This window comes from Xenopus laevis, chromosome 6S (assembly GCF_017654675.1).
Source record: "Xenopus laevis strain J_2021 chromosome 6S, Xenopus_laevis_v10.1, whole genome shotgun sequence".
Classification (NCBI taxonomy): Eukaryota; Metazoa; Chordata; class Amphibia; order Anura; family Pipidae; genus Xenopus; species Xenopus laevis.
Window position 1 is genome coordinate 83,477,036 of NC_054382.1, and position 19,675 is coordinate 83,496,710.

Consider the following 19,675-nt stretch of genomic DNA (forward strand, 5'->3'; position numbering starts at 1 on the left):
ATTGTTTTATTTTGTGTTGTGCCTCATATATATATTTTTTTCTGCCAGGTTTGGACACCACTTTGAATCACCTCTCCTTTGGCAAAGTATTATTATGATTGTTACAATGCTGCTTATGTTGAAGCTGTGTACAGAAGTGCGTGTGGCAAATGAGCTGAACCCAAAGCGGCGATCATTCACAGGTTTGTAACACAAAGTTGACAAACCTCTCGATGAGAACTGACTCTCAAATTAGTCAAATCTTTCATTCATGTAACTTGTCTGCAGGGCATACTTTTAAGGCAAACTATTGGCAGTCTCTAGTTGATGTCACAGCAGTTAATTGCCATGAAACTCTGTAGCCACTGCAGCAGTTACTTTTCACTATTAGGCTCCCACTCACAAGCAGTGTTGGACTGGGATGCCAGGAGCCCACCAGAAAACTTTAGGCTGAGGGCCCACTTTCCAAACTATTATACCTCCTCTCCTCACTAAACCTCTTTATTCTAGTAGTCTCTTTTCTCTACAGACTATGCTCTATTCTTCCATTTTTAAGCATCTTTGATCCCATAAAGGAATAGGGAATGACCATTAAATAGGCCAAATGGTTAGAAGTAAGAGGCCCACTGAAGAGTTTTCCTGGTATCCCGGTGGGCCAGTCCGGAGGAATAGTAGTTTCTGTTTACAAAATGAATAGATTTGAGTTAGGTCAATACACCAAGCTCTGCAGGCTCCCTTTAAGTGAACATTTTGAGTTTTAGGTGTCATTCACCATTCACAGGGTAGGGAATGTAACTTTTTCAGATTATTGCTTTTGAGAGCTTTTCCTCACAAAAAACAGGACCAGTTTACAGTGAGTCACTGACACATACACTGAGCCTGCAGCATTGTTGCACAGGATTGAGAGCAATAATATGTAAAGTAAGCCGTTTGAAATACCATGGATGCTATATTTATTTTTAAAGGACCTGTTACTAAGTTTGAGTAACTATAAAATATGTTTAAAGATGGGGTGCATTTTATATATTCTGTATGCTTTATGAACTTATTTTGCTATATCTGATGGCTTTCTACGATTGGTATCCCATTTTAGTGCAGCAAGTGCAAATAAATTCTATTTTTTTTTCAATATTGATTCAGATGAGTTAGTGAATTATTAGTTTAATTATACAGAAATTATATTGAATCCTTTCTTTACAAACCTGTTATCCATAAAGAATCCAGAATTACAGGTAGGACATGTCACATAGAGTTAATAAGCAAATAATTTTAATACAAATGATTTCCTTTTTCTCTGTGCTTATAAAAAAGTGCAATAAAACATGTACTTGATGGTAACTAAGCTGCCTGAATTTATATTGGTGGCAAAACAATCCTATTGGGTTTAATTAATACGTAAATGATTCTTAGCAGGCATACAGTGGTGTGTGACAGTTTGTGAACCCTTCTATATTTTTATATGAATGTGACCTAAAACATCATGTGATTTTCAAACAAGTCCTAAACGTAGATGAACTTGTGCAGCAATAACTGCAACTAAACATTTGTGGTAACGTGATCAGTCCTGCACATTAACTCTGAGGAATTTTAGCCCATTCCTCCATACAGAACAGCTTCAGCTCCTGGATGTTGATGGGTTTCCCCACGTGAACCTCTAGCTTTAGGTCTTTCCACAACATTTCAATTGGATTAAGGTCAGGACTTTAACTTGGCCATTCCTGAACATTCACTTTATTCTTCTTTAACCATTCTTTGGTAGAATGACTTGTGTTTTTAGAATAGTGTCTTATGCATAGTCCATTGTCTTTCGAGATTCAGTTCATGGACAGATCTCTCGACATTTTTCTTTAGAATTCTCTGGTATAGTTCAGAATTCATTGTTCACTCCGTCCAGGCCCAGATGCAGCAAAACAGACCCAAACAGAACACCCCACCACCATGTTTCACAGATGGGATAAGGTTTTTATGCTGGAATGCAGTGTTTTTCTTTCTCCAATTGTAACACTCTTAATTTAAACCAAAAAGTTCTATTTTGGCTTCATCCGTCTACAAAACATTCTTCCAGTATCCTTCTGGTCTGTTCACATGATCTTTAGCAAACTGTAGATGATCAGCAATATTTTTGCGGGAGAGCAGTTGTTTTCTCCTTGCTACCCTGCCATGCACACCATTGTTGTTCAATGTTCTCCTGATGGTGGACTCATGAATATCAACATTCACCAATGTGAGACAGACAGGTTGTATTATAGCGATATCTTCTCTCTGCATCTGTCACACTGAAAAGTTCTAAATATGGTCTGCAGAATCCTGCTGACTAAATATGTCTTATCTGCATCACCAATCAAACTTTAGTGTAATTCAGTTGGAGTTTTGTGTAAAATAATGCCAGTGGACAAAAGCACTGATCATTTTTGATAGTGCTACAAATACTTTTTTATCTATGACAGTTGGTTAAAATATGTTCCTGAAACAGCCGGCTCCTTTTTAATTAGGTAGTAAAACTGTAAAAAATTGAAATGAGAAAAAATTTATATTTTTTAATCCTTCTACTGTGATGAAACTCTATGGTCATCCACTCTGCTTTCTCAGTTTACTTGAATGCATGATAAACTTGAAGGGAAATCTAGTCCAGCAGAGCTGCATCAGCAGTGACTTTGAACTTTAGAATGCAGAACACACTAAGTCTGCTTTAGAGAGTGTTACCAGTTGGAGCAGTAGCTCCAAAATTGTGTGACTGCCTCCTCAGAGGGAACCTGGAACAGTGGCAAGTACAGTTAGGAGTAGGATTTGTGAAATATTTCTATTGCTTGCATAGTAATGCATAAAAGCTCAGCCTGAAGGTCAGTAAGAGTAAATATGTGTTTGCTGTCCTAGATATACAGAATTAATGCTGGTTCATCACCCTCCCCATGGTGTTTTGCATATTTTCAGCTTTTGTATCTTATACTAAACCTCCCAACACAATACTTTTTTGTCATTTGTCCTTTTTTCTGTTCCTTTTTGCCTCCTGCTGCCATTGTGTTCTTTATTCTTTTCCCTTAATTCTACAATTTCTTCACTGGCAGCACAGTGAGCTGTCTTTTGAACCATAATCTTTTACATTCCTAATAACATGCTGAGAAACACAGGAACTTGGGCATAGCACACTGGGAGAAATGACAGTGGGTGGGCAAAATATATTAATCCTACATAATTAAGCAATAAGTCAACTGCTGTAATATGCTGTGCCCTACGGTTGAAATAAGATATCATGCAGAGGATAGGGACTGTAACCATACCCAGCTCTCTGTCCAGCAACATTGCTTGAGTGTTTCATGAATTCCCAGATATCCAGTTCTGATAAACTGAATGTACATAGTGTCTGGTTCACTTCTAATTGGTGCAGGAAAAAATAGATGAAAGGCAAAATTGCCTTTATTATGAATTCATTTTTCCCCATAGGCCCAGATTACCATTTTCTAAAGGCTTAAAACAAAGTATACAATATGTAGTACATTTATTATTTTTACAAAGCCTTAAAACAAAGGATACAATATATAGTACATGTATTATTTTTACATTGTCAGCTCAGTATCTCTACTGACATGAAGATATATGACGTTTACTGTGTTGTCTTCTTTTTTTAGATAGTTTCTTTCACAATTCTCTTGCTACAAGTTCCCTTGGCAGACTTATCAAATATAGGGGTGGAAATAAAACACACACACATTGATCATCATTAAACCAGAATAATATATTGTAAGAAAAGTAATACAATACCGATTGATGACAACGCAACGTCTAGCCGAGCTTCCCTTGGCAGACTTCTGAGAGGAACATCAGCTGGGGGACCCCGGGCCCAAATCAAATACAGCGACTCCCAGAGCACATCAATCGGCCAATGGTCCTTACAAGACCAATTATTCTACACAACACGTCTGCTTGTAGATGAAGTCCCGAAGCCCCCCCAGCTGAGCTCCTTTTTATATTGGTACAATAACAAAGTAATAGATCATTACACATAGACATATAAAATAATAATAATGGCTACATGCCCAGGACATGGCCATGAGAATGGCCATGAAAATGGAAATAACCATGTGAATGAAAATAATTGCTGTGTATAATTACTGTGTATTTTGATTATAACTATGTGAATAAGATATGAGCTTCCTCCTTAATAAACATATTTATATGTTTATGAGTCTATTACCTTAATTCCTACTATTCCCTGTTCTCCTGCTAATGACTGAATAACTCAACTCCAGTTGTTCCCTGGTCTCCTATTAATACTACTCCAGTTGTTCCTTGGTCTCCTGCGAATATCAGTACATCCATTTTACAACTAAGGAGCCATATTGAATGCACTTGATCACACTCACATTCATACATTTCCTGCCATTTCACATTTGTATCACAACAATTCTTTGACACCTTCTGGAAATACCTATGTATACTGTATTTTCTTTTTTACCTTCTAGCATTTCTTTGCTGTGCCTTATTCAGACTAGCAATTTCTTGTTAATTTGTGCTTACTTCCATGTTGCTCTGTAAGGTCTTTTGCAGCTAGTGACAGGAATTGCACTGTGGCCATAAATCTCTACAGCTGACATTGCTGTACATACATATATGTCCTACTTGTTCTCACCCACAGCTTGGTTTCAATTATATTGTAATTAATGTGTGTTTAATAAATTGCTTTGTGAAGGCATAGTCAAGTTAAAAAAAAAAATTAAGCCTCCTTGCTTTCTATTACATATCGCAAAATCTTGATTAAACTAGTGCTGCACGAAAAACTCTACTAGTCCCACCCACACGTTCCTCTTCCTGGTGCCTCCTTTCCCAGGCTGTGCAGCAGAGCCAGCGGCCGTCAGCACACTGCACTATAGGATAGGAACCAATAAGCAGCTACAGAACTGAAGTCTGTCTTTGCTTCTGTGACTGCAGGGCTGTGATTGGCTTTCCCCCTCCTACTGTGATTCTAGCAGGAACTGTTAGGACACACCCACTCCTCATTTGAAACACGGATAGCAACTGTAGTGGATTAGTAGGGAGCTCCAGTAAAGGGGGCATTTTTGAAGATATTCTTTTTTAGCCACAAGTAAAACTAGCCACATATATTATTCATTATTGCCTACATGAATTTTTGTGTGTGTTTTTTAATAAAGTATCCTATATGTATGCTTTAAGAAAAATAAAAATGTTGAAATTTACTGTTTCTGGGGAACTACTAGAATCACTTTAGATGCTCAAGGCCTGAATGTTAGGAAATTAGGTTTGAATGGAATGCAGATGATTTTTAAAATGTTAGTAATCATCATCTAAGTCATGTATGCACTAATGTTTCTCCATTTATAATGGATTTAATGATTTACATAACATTACTTAAAAATACGAACAGAGGGTTCTGCTCACAAGAGCTTAATATCTAAATGGTAAGGGTGAGGTTTTTTTATATCGTAAAGTTATTTTGGGCAAGACACTTTTATCCCTTGTGACTGTTGTATTTTTGAATGTAATCTGTAATTACAGTGTATACAGTTATTGTACAACGCTGCTGAATGTTACAGTTTGTGTTAGTAATAACCCCTTTAGTATGCTGCATACTGGTATATCCAAATATACATGTAATCTTCATCATATGGAAATTGTCCATAGGTTGGTTCATATAAAGGAAGCCCCAAATTAGCCAATGTGGACCAATCAAATGTTTTCTCACTGTTAATTTATAAGGAAAAGATTTAAAAAGAAAAAAATGTGCCTCCCCGATTCAGAGACACGGACCGACAGGCAAGAGTCCTTGTAAATAGAATATTCTCTAACACCTTCCTGCTGGAAAGGGGAACGCGGCAAGGCTGTCCCCTTTTACCCCGATTATTCGTGCTGGCAATTGAGCCATTAGCAATAATGATTAGAGCTAACCCATAAGTTAAAGGGCTATTGTTGGGAACAATCGCCGAAAAAGTGTTACTTTATGCAGATGACATTTTGATATACTTGTCAAACCCTAAGAGTGCATTAGCAACGCTTCTGCAAATATTAACCGGATTTGGGGAATTCTCTGGTCTTAAAGTCAATGAAAATAAGTCTGTCATCTTTCCCATTGTCCCCATCCCAGAGAACAGACCTCAAAATGTAGGTAATCTACAAGTAGTAGTATCTGGGAATAGTAATACAGCGGGACTTAAATTAAAATAGGCCCTGGCACTTCAGGTACATAGAGGCACAATCAGCCCAAACAGCCCCCACCAGCCCATTAAATACTGACTTTCTATGGCACCTTATAGCAGCCCCTCTGGCATTTGCCAGAACCCACAGATTGCCAGTCCAAGCCTGCTTACAAAAGTATCCCAGTCGTAACTTAGATCCTATAGTTGGGTCCTTTGAGGCAAAACTAGAGACTCGGAAAGCCCTCCCACTCACAATATGAAATATGGAAAGATGCTCTAAAACAAGTTCCTGAATTGACCATGTCCACAAAAGACTGGTATATACAAGTCAAATTTCTGAATAGAGTATACTATACCTCATATAGGTTGGCTAAATTGTTCCCTACAGCATCCGATGTCTGCCCAAAATGCGAAACATCAGTAGGGTCATTCTTTCACATGTTCTGGGAGTGCACAGAAATACAGAAGTTCTGGAAATAAGTTAATAAAGTACATAGCAGCAAAACTTAACCTGCCTGATACATACTCCCCCTTGATTTGCCTTTTGGGCATCCTGAAAGATTCTAACATGGACGCATACTCGAGACTATTTACAATTGCTATATTATGCCAAAAAGTCAATATTACTTCACTGGAAATCTATGACAGCCCCCTGGCTCAATTTTTTGAAAAAAATAATTAAAGGGGACCTGTCACCCTAAGAAATAATTTCAAATTCTTTTCTATCATGTTAGTTGAGCAAAATAAACTTTACTTACACTGTATTTATTATTTAAATTTTGTTTACTTCTGTCTTGGATTTATACAATCACAGCAAGAAGGCAGCAGCCATTTTGTGGACACGGTTATTAAGGGAAATTGTGTATCATCCCAAAATCTTGTGTATGCACCAGATTAGGGGACCTAATGTCCATGTGCAGTGCCCTACACAATTATAGAGCCTGAGGAGGGAAGGGGGAATGTGGGGAGAGCAGTGACATCTAGGTAGTGCTGAATGGTAAGTGAAAGTAATTGACTGCCCCTCCTCTATGCCACAGGCATAGAGGCAGGGCAGGTAATATTTGATTGACAGTTTAGATATTTAAACACCTTTATAACAGGTATGGATGTTTTAATGAAAAAACTTTTTGGGGTTTCATATTTAATTTGCAAAGGACTTTCATTATGCAGCTTTTTATGTGTAGGTGACAGGTCTACTTTAATGATTCTATACCTAAACAGAAACTTACTTATGTAGCCAGAGGCTGCCCAAAAAAGTTTGATGCAGTGTGGGGTACCTGGGTAGCAGTGCAAAGATAATAAAATGGTGTGTATATATACCCAAACATATAAAGGTGTATCTCAGTTGACCTCACCTCCTATGGCCCTTGAGAGACTTTCTCTTTCTTTTGTTTTTCCTTCTCTTTCCTTTCTAAGGTTGTATAATTTGTATTGTTGTTTGTGTTCATTATGAAAACTCAAAAAATAAAATCTTTACGGCCCTTTTGGTGCTGAAATCATTCTGGAACATTTTACTCTATTCCTACTGTCTGAATAAAATTCTATGTCATATGTGGAAAGCTGTCACTATACCCAATCTCTTTAGAGGTGAGTGCCATGCCTTTACTTGTATGTTTGTAAAGAACAGAATGATGGAGGACTTTAATCTTTTGTTTATTAAGTTTTTCTCAGTTGAACACTGTCTGTGGACAATGTGCCACTGTACTTTTTTTACTGCAGTTTACTTGATGACTATATTCTAGATAAAAACTTATTGTTATTGTTATTTATTGTTATTTTATGCTGTGCTATATTCCTTGGAAAGGTACTTTTAGAAATCCAAACTTGGAGAATAGTGGAATGTTAACCATGAAGCTACTTAGGACACATATCTAGCTGTTGAATTATAGGCAATGGGGCTTCCTAGAGTACAGCTAATAACTCTACTGTTGACGGTTGTGTACCACTGCTTCTTGAGATCCTGGGTGTACAACGTATAAAGGGCCCCTTGCTTGCACCAAACACTGTATTTTGCAGTCCTTGATCAGTGTTGCATCCAACAATGCCTTAGCTCTCCTAAACCGTTATCTTTCTAAGAAAAACAAGAAATGTCTGAAAACTAGTAAGGACAATTTTAAGGGCATATTTCTTAAATGACACAGTCTGTCAGATACAGTATGTCAGTGACACAAAGGAACTGCTACAGAATATTCCAGTGCAAAAAGAGTTATTATTTTGGGATGCACATTTATGTAGATGTATTTTGATTGATCCCAGTTATATATACCTTGAGCATAATGATGCAATTTTTGTGGGTGGAATCAGTTTATTGCAAATCTATAGACTGACAGATGAAACAGGTTTTCGAAATACTGATTAGAATGATTTGAATTATATTAACACCAAAGTAACCTTGGTTTTACTTTTTGTTTTTTTAGTCCGTAAACTTGAGTGGGAAATTCAGTCAAAAGATCCTTACTTATAAACCTAGTGCCAACTTAGATCAAATTCCAATATTCTCTTGTGAATGAAAGGGTATACATGCATGACCATTAACTCCCCAATCATGAGAATACATGCAACATATTTAATCTCTGAACCAACAAAACAATATTTCTGCTTAATTCCGTTTTTATGAAATGTTTTCACTCCCACTTTTACCAATATGGCACTCCATTGCAACAACTGCTGGGGGGTAGTTTTTTCAACTGTGCTGGGTAGAAATAATTTTTCAGCCACATAATAAATAGGCTAAGTAGTTTTGGGTAAGGTATATAATAGCCAGTAAATTTCTTTTCTTTGCTCTCTCCCGATCCTTATTGAAATTGTCAATGTTTTCACTGTTCTGTCATATTGAGGATAATGAATTAGTTGAAATGGTGAAAGACCAATGACCGGGAACTTACATAATTGCAGCTGCAACATTCCTTCTTTCCTTGGCTAGCTAAGCTATCTGCCACTGCTTGAGCACCAGTAAAATATGATTGTGTAAATAAAAGATACTGTTGGAAAAACAGATATTCAAAAAGAGAATTCTCTAGATAAGCAGCAGTAAGTTGTATAGTATTTCAGCTTGACCAGTAAAGTACAGTATTTTTTATTTATCATGTTATGCGTGAGATTCTTTATTTTTGTGCATCTTTTCTAAACAAAGCAAATAAATGACCTTGCCTTCATTTATCTGCTTAATTTCAGACAAGCCAGTACTGTCACATTGGCAGAGCTACCCTCTTATCAAATCATGCTAATTACCTCTAATAATTAGCTTCTTCAAGACAGAGGTGTTTCTTTAATGTGTACCACATAATGGATGTAAGCATCTACGTAAATGTAATGCTCTGAGGGACTTTCTACTTCATCACACTGGGCGGTCAACAATCATTTGAGTGTGGCTTGAATAAAGTTGTGCACACAGTATTTAGGAAATAGTATCTCTAATATCCATATGCTTTATATGAACCTTCTGTTTTCTTCTTCTTTTCTTGTTAATATTTTTGTAGCCTCAGATAGTAAGGATGAAGAACTCAAAACTCATCCCAAGAGATGCTTTCTGGGTATGTACCCTTCCGACTCACCTTGCATGAGGCCTGTGTCCATCTTGTCATCCAGTGTGCCCTAAGCATCTGTGTGCTTTTCATTTATGTGGTTTTGTACATCATTATTAGAGTGTTATTTCTTTCTTTTTCCCCACAAACCTCAAACATCATTGAGATTTGAATTGATTTGTTTGCATGTGGGATAAATCAAATTCAACACTAAATGCAGTATTTAATGTGGCAATTTTTATTTGATCATTCTAGAATCAACAATCTGTGGTGTTATTATTATTTTGGATTAATGGACATGTAAACCCCCTCCACAAAAATGTAATCAGTGAACAGCCTCTTTGAAATCTTTAGATAACTGGCACTCTGGTTGTTAAAGGAAAACTATACCCTCCAAACAATGTAGGTCTCTATAAAAAGATATTGCATAAAACAGCTCTTATGTAAAACCCTGCTTCATGAAAATAAACCATTTGCATAATAATATACTTTTCTAGTAGTATGTGCTATTGGGTAATCATAAATAGAAGATTGCCATTTTAAAAAAATAAGGGCTGCCCCCTGGGATCGTATGATTCACTGTGCACACAAACATACCAACAAGCCATACTTGTTAGGCACACAAGCCAATTAACAGACAGAGTTCTGTCTTTTTGCTTCAACACTTCTTCCTGTTACGGTTAGAGCTGCAGTATTTCTGGTCAGGTGATCTCTGAGGCAGCACACAGACCATCACAAAATGGTGGCTCAAGGCAAGAGATGTAACAGGACAATATTAAATAAATATACCAGTTTGGTAAGATTCTTTAATATGCCACTTAATATGATGTAAACTATCTGTAGCTTAAGTGTTCATTTTGGGGGTATAGTTTTCCTTTAAAAGGTTAACCATGAGGCTGCAGCATCCCCTTAATAACTGAGAATTCCTTCTCCTCCTCTAAGCCACTTGGCCCCCTCCCTCAGGAATTTACTTTGGCTGTTGACTAATGAGCATGCTCCGTTCTCAGCTCAGATTATTAAACATACCCTCCAGTCTAACAGCCAATAAAGAGATAGCATTACTTGTTCCCATAGATCTCTAGCTGTCTGATCCTATTTTCTTCAAATGATGTGACTTGAGAGGGGAAGATATGCCCTACTTATATACATGGAGGTAAAATGCAGGCTTTACATGTCCTTTAATATGTTATTATATTAGGAAACCATATCTTTATATTTTTTCTCAAACTGAACTTTGTTGTAAACATTATTCTAGGATGGTCTTATACAGGGCTGTGCAACTGGCGGCCCGCGGGCCAACCCCCCTTCTGTGGCCCCCCACATGCTGTGTCTTTTTACCATATGTAATCTTTAAAAGGTATAACTACAGAGATTAACTGGCCTCTGCATTGTTTAAACCTCAAATTCAAACTGTAATCCCCTGTATTGTTCACACCTGTGATCTCCCTGTATTGTTCACACTTGTGACACCTCTATTGTTCACATCCTAAAGCCCTGTACTGTTCACACCTGAGACCCAGACCGAAACCGCCCACATTGTTCACCTGTTCACACCTTATGCAAAATGCTAATGGGGCACCAGCACTGTGTCGCTGTATGTAGTAGATATTAGAATGAAAGCTTTCCCTGTCTACTGCTCTGTTCTGCCTTCCCTCTCTGTGTGTGCCATTCTCTGCTTACTCAATGCTGCTTGTGTGTGCCATTCTCTGCTTGCCCAGTGCTGCTTGTGTGTGCCATTCTCTGCTTGCCCAGTGCTGCTTGTGTATGCCATTCTCTGCTTGCCCAGTGCTGCTTGTGTGTGCCATTCTCTGCTTGCCCGGTGCTGCTTGTGTGTGCCATTCTCTGCTTGCCCGGTGCTGCTTGTGTGTGCCATTCTCTGCTTGCCCAGTGCTGCTTGTGTGTGCCATTCTCTGCTTGCCCAGGGCTGCTTGTGTGTGCCATTCTCTGCTTGCCCTACGCTACCTGTGGGATGTAAGCCTGTTAGGGGATTGTTCTTGGGGTTTGGTTGCATTTGGAAATTGTTGTTATGGGCCCCTAAGGTGTTTAATCAGGTGTTGGGGGGGTTGTTGTATTATCCACAGGGGAGGATGAGGCATATGGATTTAAGTGAACGTTTTTATTATGACTTAAATTTTTCACATATGAGTGATGAGGGATTTCCCTGCAGTGAGCACCAACCATTTGTTTTTTTTAGTGTGTTACCACCGTTAATGTGAATATGATCTTAAAAGTTCTTGTGGTAACATGGGTGTGGTTTACAGTGGGTTTGGTTTAAAAGGGGGAGTGGCCTAAAAGGGGGAGTGGCCAACACTGACTTCCATTATCGACCCTCCACCACATAGGCCAGTAAAATTTTGGCCCTCGGTACCACAGAAGTTGGACAGCACTGGTCTAATACATGTTTTTTTCATTATTGATTAAACCTTAATATTGCTGGACTGTTCTATTCTTTTTTTTGTAACTTATATTTTTATTAAAGATATGAAAGAAAAATAACATAAGATAATTAACATAAGAAATTAGGCAGTTGGTTGCCTTGAGATGCAGTATACATTATGGGATTCAGATCATAATAAAATGATAATAAAGACATTCAATATTGATACAGTGTATAATATATAATATGGGAATCATGTCATAATATAATAACATTACAAGCAGTCAATGATGAGGGTTTCCAGACTAAGAGAAATACCAAGCACAGTCTTTTTAAAAAATAACCTAGAAGATATAGTCCCTTACGTTCATGGTTGGGCATGGGGTTGCGTAACCTTTTAGTTCCCATATAGACCATATCTTGAGATAGCTGTCAGTTCTATTTTTTAAAAAGGATATTCTAGATTCAAAAAGTCTGTTGCTATTCACTCTCTTTTGAATGTCAGACCATGGTGGCACGGTCGAAGATTTCCATTGCAATGCAATTGCTATACGGGTTGCCGTCAGTACCTGGTTAATTAGAGTTTGGAATAGGTTTTCCTAGGAGAATAGTTGGAATCTCCATGGGGACAATGTATCCCAATAGATGGTTTACAGGGTATGTACTGATTTTCAAAGAGGTTGAATAAGTGGGCAGTCCCAAAATATGTGGAGTAAGGTACCCTGCTCTCCACAGTTCCTCCAACAGGTAGAGGGGCAATCGGGAAAAAGATGTTCAGGAACATCAGGGCTAAAACTGTACTGCTTACTAAAATTTCTTCCTAGCATTCTGATACAATGAATGCCGCAAGGTTAAACTCCAGAGAGAATGTTGCCTGATCTGTGTAAACCTGGTTTCTTTGTGCCTAAAATCGTCACTGAAGGCATTAAAAGAACAGTTCAGTGTAAAAATAAAAACTGCATAAATAGATAGTATGATAATTATTTTTTTTTAGCCAAAAATGTAACGTATAAAGGCTGGAGTGACTGGATGTCTAACATAATAGTCTAACATAATAGCCAGAAAACTACTTCCTGCTTTGCAGCTCTCTAACTCTGAGTTAGTCAGCAACTTTAATTGGGGGGGGCACATAGGATATAATTGTTCAGTGAGTTTGCAATTGATCCTAAAATCCTGAGTGTTAGTAAATTGCATGTCATCTTGTAATGTAGGAGACTAAACCTCTCTGTATTCATTTGGGGTAAAATGAATATCATCATCTCAAGAGAACTATTTAGGAATAACAAAAAAATGGCAAATTTGCAAGAAAAATTGACAGCAAATGACAGTCTCTTTATGTTAATTATTCTTAATTGTGTTGGTGACACATTCTCTCAGCCTTGCTATGGCTGCCTAGCTAGTGCACACTTACAATAAAAAGCTGCTCCAGCTACAGGAAATAAACACTGTATATCTACTGAAAAAGTGCAGGGAATAAGAAAGTTTATAAAAAGTTGTAAAAATATGCTTTCTAGTAATACATAGTCTGCCTCCTTAGAGCCAGAGTCCAACACCTTCATCTGAAGCTCACATGAACTTCTGTGTGGGGCATTGAGCAAATAGTTAAGGACCCCTGCTTTGCAAAACAGAGCACAGAAAACTGCAGACTGCAGAAATCTAGTCTAGCCTCTGCCCCTTACCCACTCTACCGTGTGCACCATTCTAGGGCACAAGGTTGGAGTGTCAGTATGTGCAGCCTGCATCAAGCGACTGTCCTTTTCGCCTTTCCTAAGGGCTAACTGTCCATTGTAATGCTGCTTTCCTTACTGAGTGCAGGATTTTTTTTTATCCAGTGCAGAGTGCAGTATACAGGGGGTGCAAGTGCCTTCCTAAATGAGCACTGAGGGATGCACTCTTTTCCTCTGGGCCCCCCCAGAAGTAATAAATGACACCTTTAAAGTTAATTTACAGGTGCACTAACATTACTTAATAGAAATATTAATTTTTGCAGTATGTTATTTTAATATACAGTTTTTTTGAGATATATTCTTTATTAAATATTAGATCCGCACTTCTAGTTGATCTTCCCTTTGTTCCACCCAACTACACCATGTGACGCACATTAGTTGCTGGTAAATTTAACCCTTAAGTCCATGTATCCAGCACCTTTTCTTGCAAGGCAGTCCATAGTGTTATAAATACAACTCCATAAACATCCTGGTTAAATGTACCAGCAACGAATGTGAGTCACATGGTGTAGTTGGGTGGAGGCTTAAGCCTGCACGGTATTTATTGTGTATTCAATTGGCTTTTTTGTATCACTTGAAAAAGTCGTGATTTAACACCAATAAAGGGTGATTGCAGAGAAAAGTACTGCCTATGTTCCAGTCTGTTTCGACTCTTCATGCTTATATTTATTTATGTGTCTCGGGTGCAGTTATCTATACGTCTTGGCTACATACAGGATTTGAAATGTAAAAGTAGCTAAATATAAATAAGTAGTCCTTTAATAAGGGCTGAAAATCAAGTGCCAAAGATGCACCCCATAGTCCAATAGTCTTGTTGTTTGGGCATCAATTCCCAGTGGTAGATTTTCTCACTGTTTGCAGTAAAACTGCATGGATTTAATCAGTCCATAAGAGGGCAGTACCTGCACAACTCTTAATGGTTGACTATATTTCTACCTTGGCAGCTGCCTGTTCTAATTTTGTGTGTTCCAACTTGTTAAAAGAATAGAAAAAAAATGTACCGCTGGTTGTGAAGACTGCATTTAAACTGCATTAAAACTGCATTTTACCAGTACCAGTATACCTTAGCCTTGTTTTGATCACAGGAAAACGTATTTTTTGTTTGAAGGGAGTGTTGACATCGACTTTTATACAAGCAGCCATATATATATATATATATATATATATATATATATATATATATATATATATATATATATATATATATATATATATATATATATATATATATACAAGCAGCCAGTGCAACATGACATTCTTTTTTGCACTTAATTTACACAATTCCTTCGTTAGAGTTTTTGTTCCATTTTGGACCACAGAAACCAGCAGGCATTAAGAAAACAGCTGCCTTTTGTCCACCAATACTGCACTCTGCACTTGAGTCTGTAGTCATCAAGGGTTGGGAGGGGGGGGGTCACGGGTCCTACAATGGCAAAATTTTGAGGGTTAGGGTCAGATCACTACTGCGGAACAACAACTAATATAATTAAAATGACATAAACACTACAAAGTCAAATCGATTTGCACATTAGAATGACCTCAAACTAAGTCTGCTTCCTACTGATTGTTATTTTTAAACATTTATTAAGTCTCACATTTTTCTGGTTGAGTTTTTAAGAGGAAAAACTAGAGGGGGAAGAAACTCCTGAGTGGCAAAGACAAAGGCTATCTACTGCAGTGTTATTTCCATACTTGTGTGTTAGTACAACAACTTGTGGAATGATTGGAGTACATTATTACTTTAGAACTGCCAAGGCACATGCACATGTATAGCACTTATTTCATAGGGATTTTGCTCTGTTGGCACTATTTTTGCAGGAAAGGAACAGAATTCAAAAATTTTCTCCAGTGAAATGGCATCCATATGGCCATGTTGATGCAGTTGTTTAATAAAATAGAAAGAAATGCAGTCCAGCAGTAGAGGAGGTGCATTTATTTTGAATATTTAAATCTTGCCACATTTCCTTAATGATGTGTCATGGGGGGTTTAAACGACCGTAAGCCTCTAGTACATCTGAATGTCCATGCCAATTTACCAGCAGTTCATATCCTGTATTTTTAACTGTGTAGGCTTGATGATTTTTCATTAACTGCAATTATGCAAATACATTATTTTTAAATGAAAGCATTTACTGTGAATGTGGTACTGGTTATATAAACAGAACACTAAGCTGTATAAAAAATACTTTTCTGTATAGAGCTTTTGCATGCTTTTTTTATGTACAGTAGCCATGTGATACACATTGCTTCTCCTTAGAATCGTCGTTCAGATTTTAGTTTGCTCACCAGCCACTGATGGACAGCTTAGCAGTGGGCTATAGGGCAAATACGCTTAATTTACTGAATTCTTAGTCCTACTTATTTTGCTGCTTATAAAAATAATTTTTCATGAACTGTTTGCATTTTTACGTATAACGAAATACCCTTTTATAGCTTACATACTAGCGACATCGGCCTTAAAAGCATTAAGCTATGATTAAGCCCATCAGTTATACTCTGCTAGTAGATCTGACAACCACAGGATGGAGCTCTCCATTCTTGAGCTGAAGACAGGCATTGACTAGCGCAAATATAAGATTTCAGTCTTTGAATGTGAAATAACTTGGAAAGGATTTCTAGTAGTTGGACTTCCTAATTTATAGGAACATTTTGTTCCCCTGTCAAGGACACTTACTTGATGACACAGATGGATGGTAAGGATAGCTCTGGCAGCCATACATTGTCTTCTGTTATTGCTTCTCATGTATGGCCAGAATATCTACTTTTGTAATTTTGGCATTAATGGCTAGCAGCAGAATATAATACATTCTATTTATAACTGTGTTGACATTCCTGGGAATGTAAAAGTATTAACCCTGCGAGTGCATTTCTCTACTGTCAGATCAGACCGCAAAAACCATATCAACTGAATAGTCCTCAGTCCTCCCCTCCCAAAAGCAATACATTTCTATCTGAAAATGATGCTGGTATAAAAGACGATTGATTCCACGCCAGTCCAGTAAGAACCATCTAGCACTAGTTAAAAAGTGTAGTAAGTGAGGAATATGGCTTTTGGCTGCAAGAAAATTCTGTCTCTTAGACAAGAGTCTAGGATTTTAGTTAAATTGCTGAGTCTCACACACGGTTATTTGCCTGAATTAACCCAGTGCTGCCTGTATTGTTCTCTGTATAATATCCCCCAGCAGCTTAGTTACCAAAGCTTTATTAAACTTTGATTGTTACCTTGCAAATAGTATTGGAGATTGTATTAACAACACAGCAGGAAGTGTTTCACACATGAGACCATACTCTCAATAAACCATTTTCATGTGGAATAATCTTCTTTATTACTTAGGTCAATGGCCACTTAATCCTTGGAATATGGGGACTTAATGTATGTTGGATTTATTAGTAAGAGGATTAGGAACATGAAATACTGTATCTGTGCATTCTGAAGGAGCTATTATCAAGGAAACTGTCTTTTATGCCTGAATACTGTATATTGTAGGCTAAATTAAGTGGTCAGAGCAGTCTACATAGATATGATATCAGGGTGCACAATGATTTTAAAAATGCCCACTATGAGCATGTGAAGGCATCACAAGTCTGACGAGCCCAACATTTAGGGGCCCATTTACTAATAAGCAAGTTCACGAATCTCAAAGTGGAAAAAACATGAAAATATTTAATACCAAAACTTCATCAAGTAAAAGTTGTTGAGGTGCCATAGACATCAACGGAAGCTGGCAGAACAAGTCTGTTGAAAAGCCCAACATTTATTTTACTTGGCCCATTTATTAACAAGCAAATTGCATATTTTTTTCCACAAATCTGAAAAAATTTGAGGTAATTTTATATTTCTTAAAAACTAACTAAAAAAAAAAAAAATTTATTAAGTGGAAAAAACAATGAAAACATTTAATACCAAACTTTACGAAGTAAAAGTTGTTGAGGTGCCATAGAAGTCAACGGAAGCCACACTGTTATGTTTAAGAAGTGGCATGTACATTATTGGTTATGAGTTGTTTTTTTTGCCTCTAGGTGTTCCCATCTAGCTCTGTGTTAGTAGTTGTTATTCTATACTTAAAGCACTCGGGCACACTCACCACTTGGGTCACTTCCCTTTTACATGAATTTTAAATATACCAGGTCTCTCAACAGTCACTATTGGCACTTGAAACATGCCAGCATGTGTATTTGAGCACTTTCTGTGGGTGCCAAGCACCCAGTGGTTGAAGATGAGTAGTGGTGATCAAAATGCCACGTTTCATCTATCTCAGAAAATGTTTTTTTTTTTTAAAAAAAAAAAACTGTGAAGTAGAACAAGCAATCCATGATACAACTTGTGGTATCTTGTGTTTCCATGTGAGCACATTATAATTACAGTTATTACTACTGCACATTTAATGTGCCCATGCAACTCTGTACTGTGCTCGATCCATGCTGTAGAGAAAATACGGATAAAATTACACAATAGCTTACTTAAATGCTAGATTTTGCTGTATGTCATACTAAATTGAATATCACTGTCTAAAAGGAGATCTGAAGATATTTAAAGGTACATTTTATATGTATTTATGTATAATTTGGTACATTGTGCTAGCGGGATTTTGTGTGGTTGTTTTATCCATGCACTTACCCAGTGTGTGCATTTATATAATGTTCTGATGGCATACTGTTTCCATTACAGTTAATTGGAATGCTGTTTCACATTAAGCCTTCTTTCTGCTGTATCCACTTGTCAACAGTTTCTACACCTTAAATTAGTGTTTCTCAAAGGGATATTATAACTTTTTGTTTTTAAGTATTTTTAAGAGTTCTTCATGAAATAAAACTAAACATTTAAAAACGTACAAAAAAATCTTGTTCCCATTACAAATCTGTATTTTTTCCTGTTAGAAAAGGTTGGCCTGTCTAGCTGTCTGCAATTATGGTACCTCATGCTCTTTTAGTTGCAGACAAGCGTGTGGGAAGATGGCTTTACTGCGATTTCAAGCAAGAGTAAACAGAAAGTGGTTGGATAAGCAATTTCTCCATAGAATGCAATGGAGAAGCTACAGTTATCAGAATGTGTGATTTATAGTTTATGTATACCTGTTTTTTTTTTTCTTTCTTGAACCTCCCAGTACAGGTGTCATTATATAAACTTTCTCTACTAATTTTCTCTCAGGGCTGAACTGAGGGTTTTCCACTGGGTTCTCTTGTTCATTTAGCCAGTTGACCTCAACTTTCTGTCAACATCATGATTTCCTTTTATGTCCTAGCCAATTGTAGGAATTTTTAAGCTTTTCTTCCTGTCCAATTACAGCATGCTATACTTCACAATCATCCACAGCCCATTTCCAATTCTAATTTCTACTTCAGAGGGTCTTTTCATCAGTTCCTTTTCAGTGGATCTCATCTCTGACCCTTAATGCAGCAATATACCATATTGTTCAGTGAACATACCTTTTCCCTATTGTTTTAATTAATAAAAAAGACCTGTCATTTTCTAGCCTGTTTGACTATATATTAGAAAATTGCTTAGAATTCTGTTTTTGGTTTACAACCCCTCATAAAAAGGTTAATACATGCAAATCCTTTTAAGGGATATTAAAAGGGGGATATCACAATGTTGGGTACCTCCCCATTGATTTTAATTGCAGGGAAGGTACGCCTATTGGCTAAAAACAGCACCAGACTTGGGTCTTTCTATAGAAGATCCTCATTGCAATTTTCTACTGTTTCTTCTGTCTCCTTTTCATTCTGGTCCAGGCAGTTGTATACAGTAGAGTGAAAGCTAGACGTAGATGCGAAAGTCAGTTTATCACACTACTGCGCCTTTAGCTGCCCATGCCCAGAGAAAGGAAGGCAGAAGAGGAAAGAAGATTGCTCAGATTACCTTCTACAGAAATACCCTGGGCTGGTGCACTTTTCTACTAATGGCAGCATTGGCCCGGG

General features: G+C 37.4%; 1 protein-coding gene across 3 annotated transcripts in view; it reads left to right on the forward strand.

The window, feature by feature from the left end:
• Positions 1-19,675, forward strand: part of slc66a2.1.S (solute carrier family 66 member 2, gene 1 S homeolog) — a 73,849-nt gene that overhangs the window by 8,268 nt on the left and 45,906 nt on the right. For 2 of the 3 annotated variants that reach the window (XM_018223574.2, XM_018223575.2), the window contains exons 3-4: positions 49-182; positions 9,608-9,661. In XM_018223574.2, the coding sequence (XP_018079063.1) occupies positions 49-182; positions 9,608-9,661 (188 nt within the window). The remainder of the gene's footprint in view (positions 1-48; positions 183-9,607; positions 9,662-19,675) is intronic. The other variant, XM_018223576.2, reaches the window with a different exon arrangement.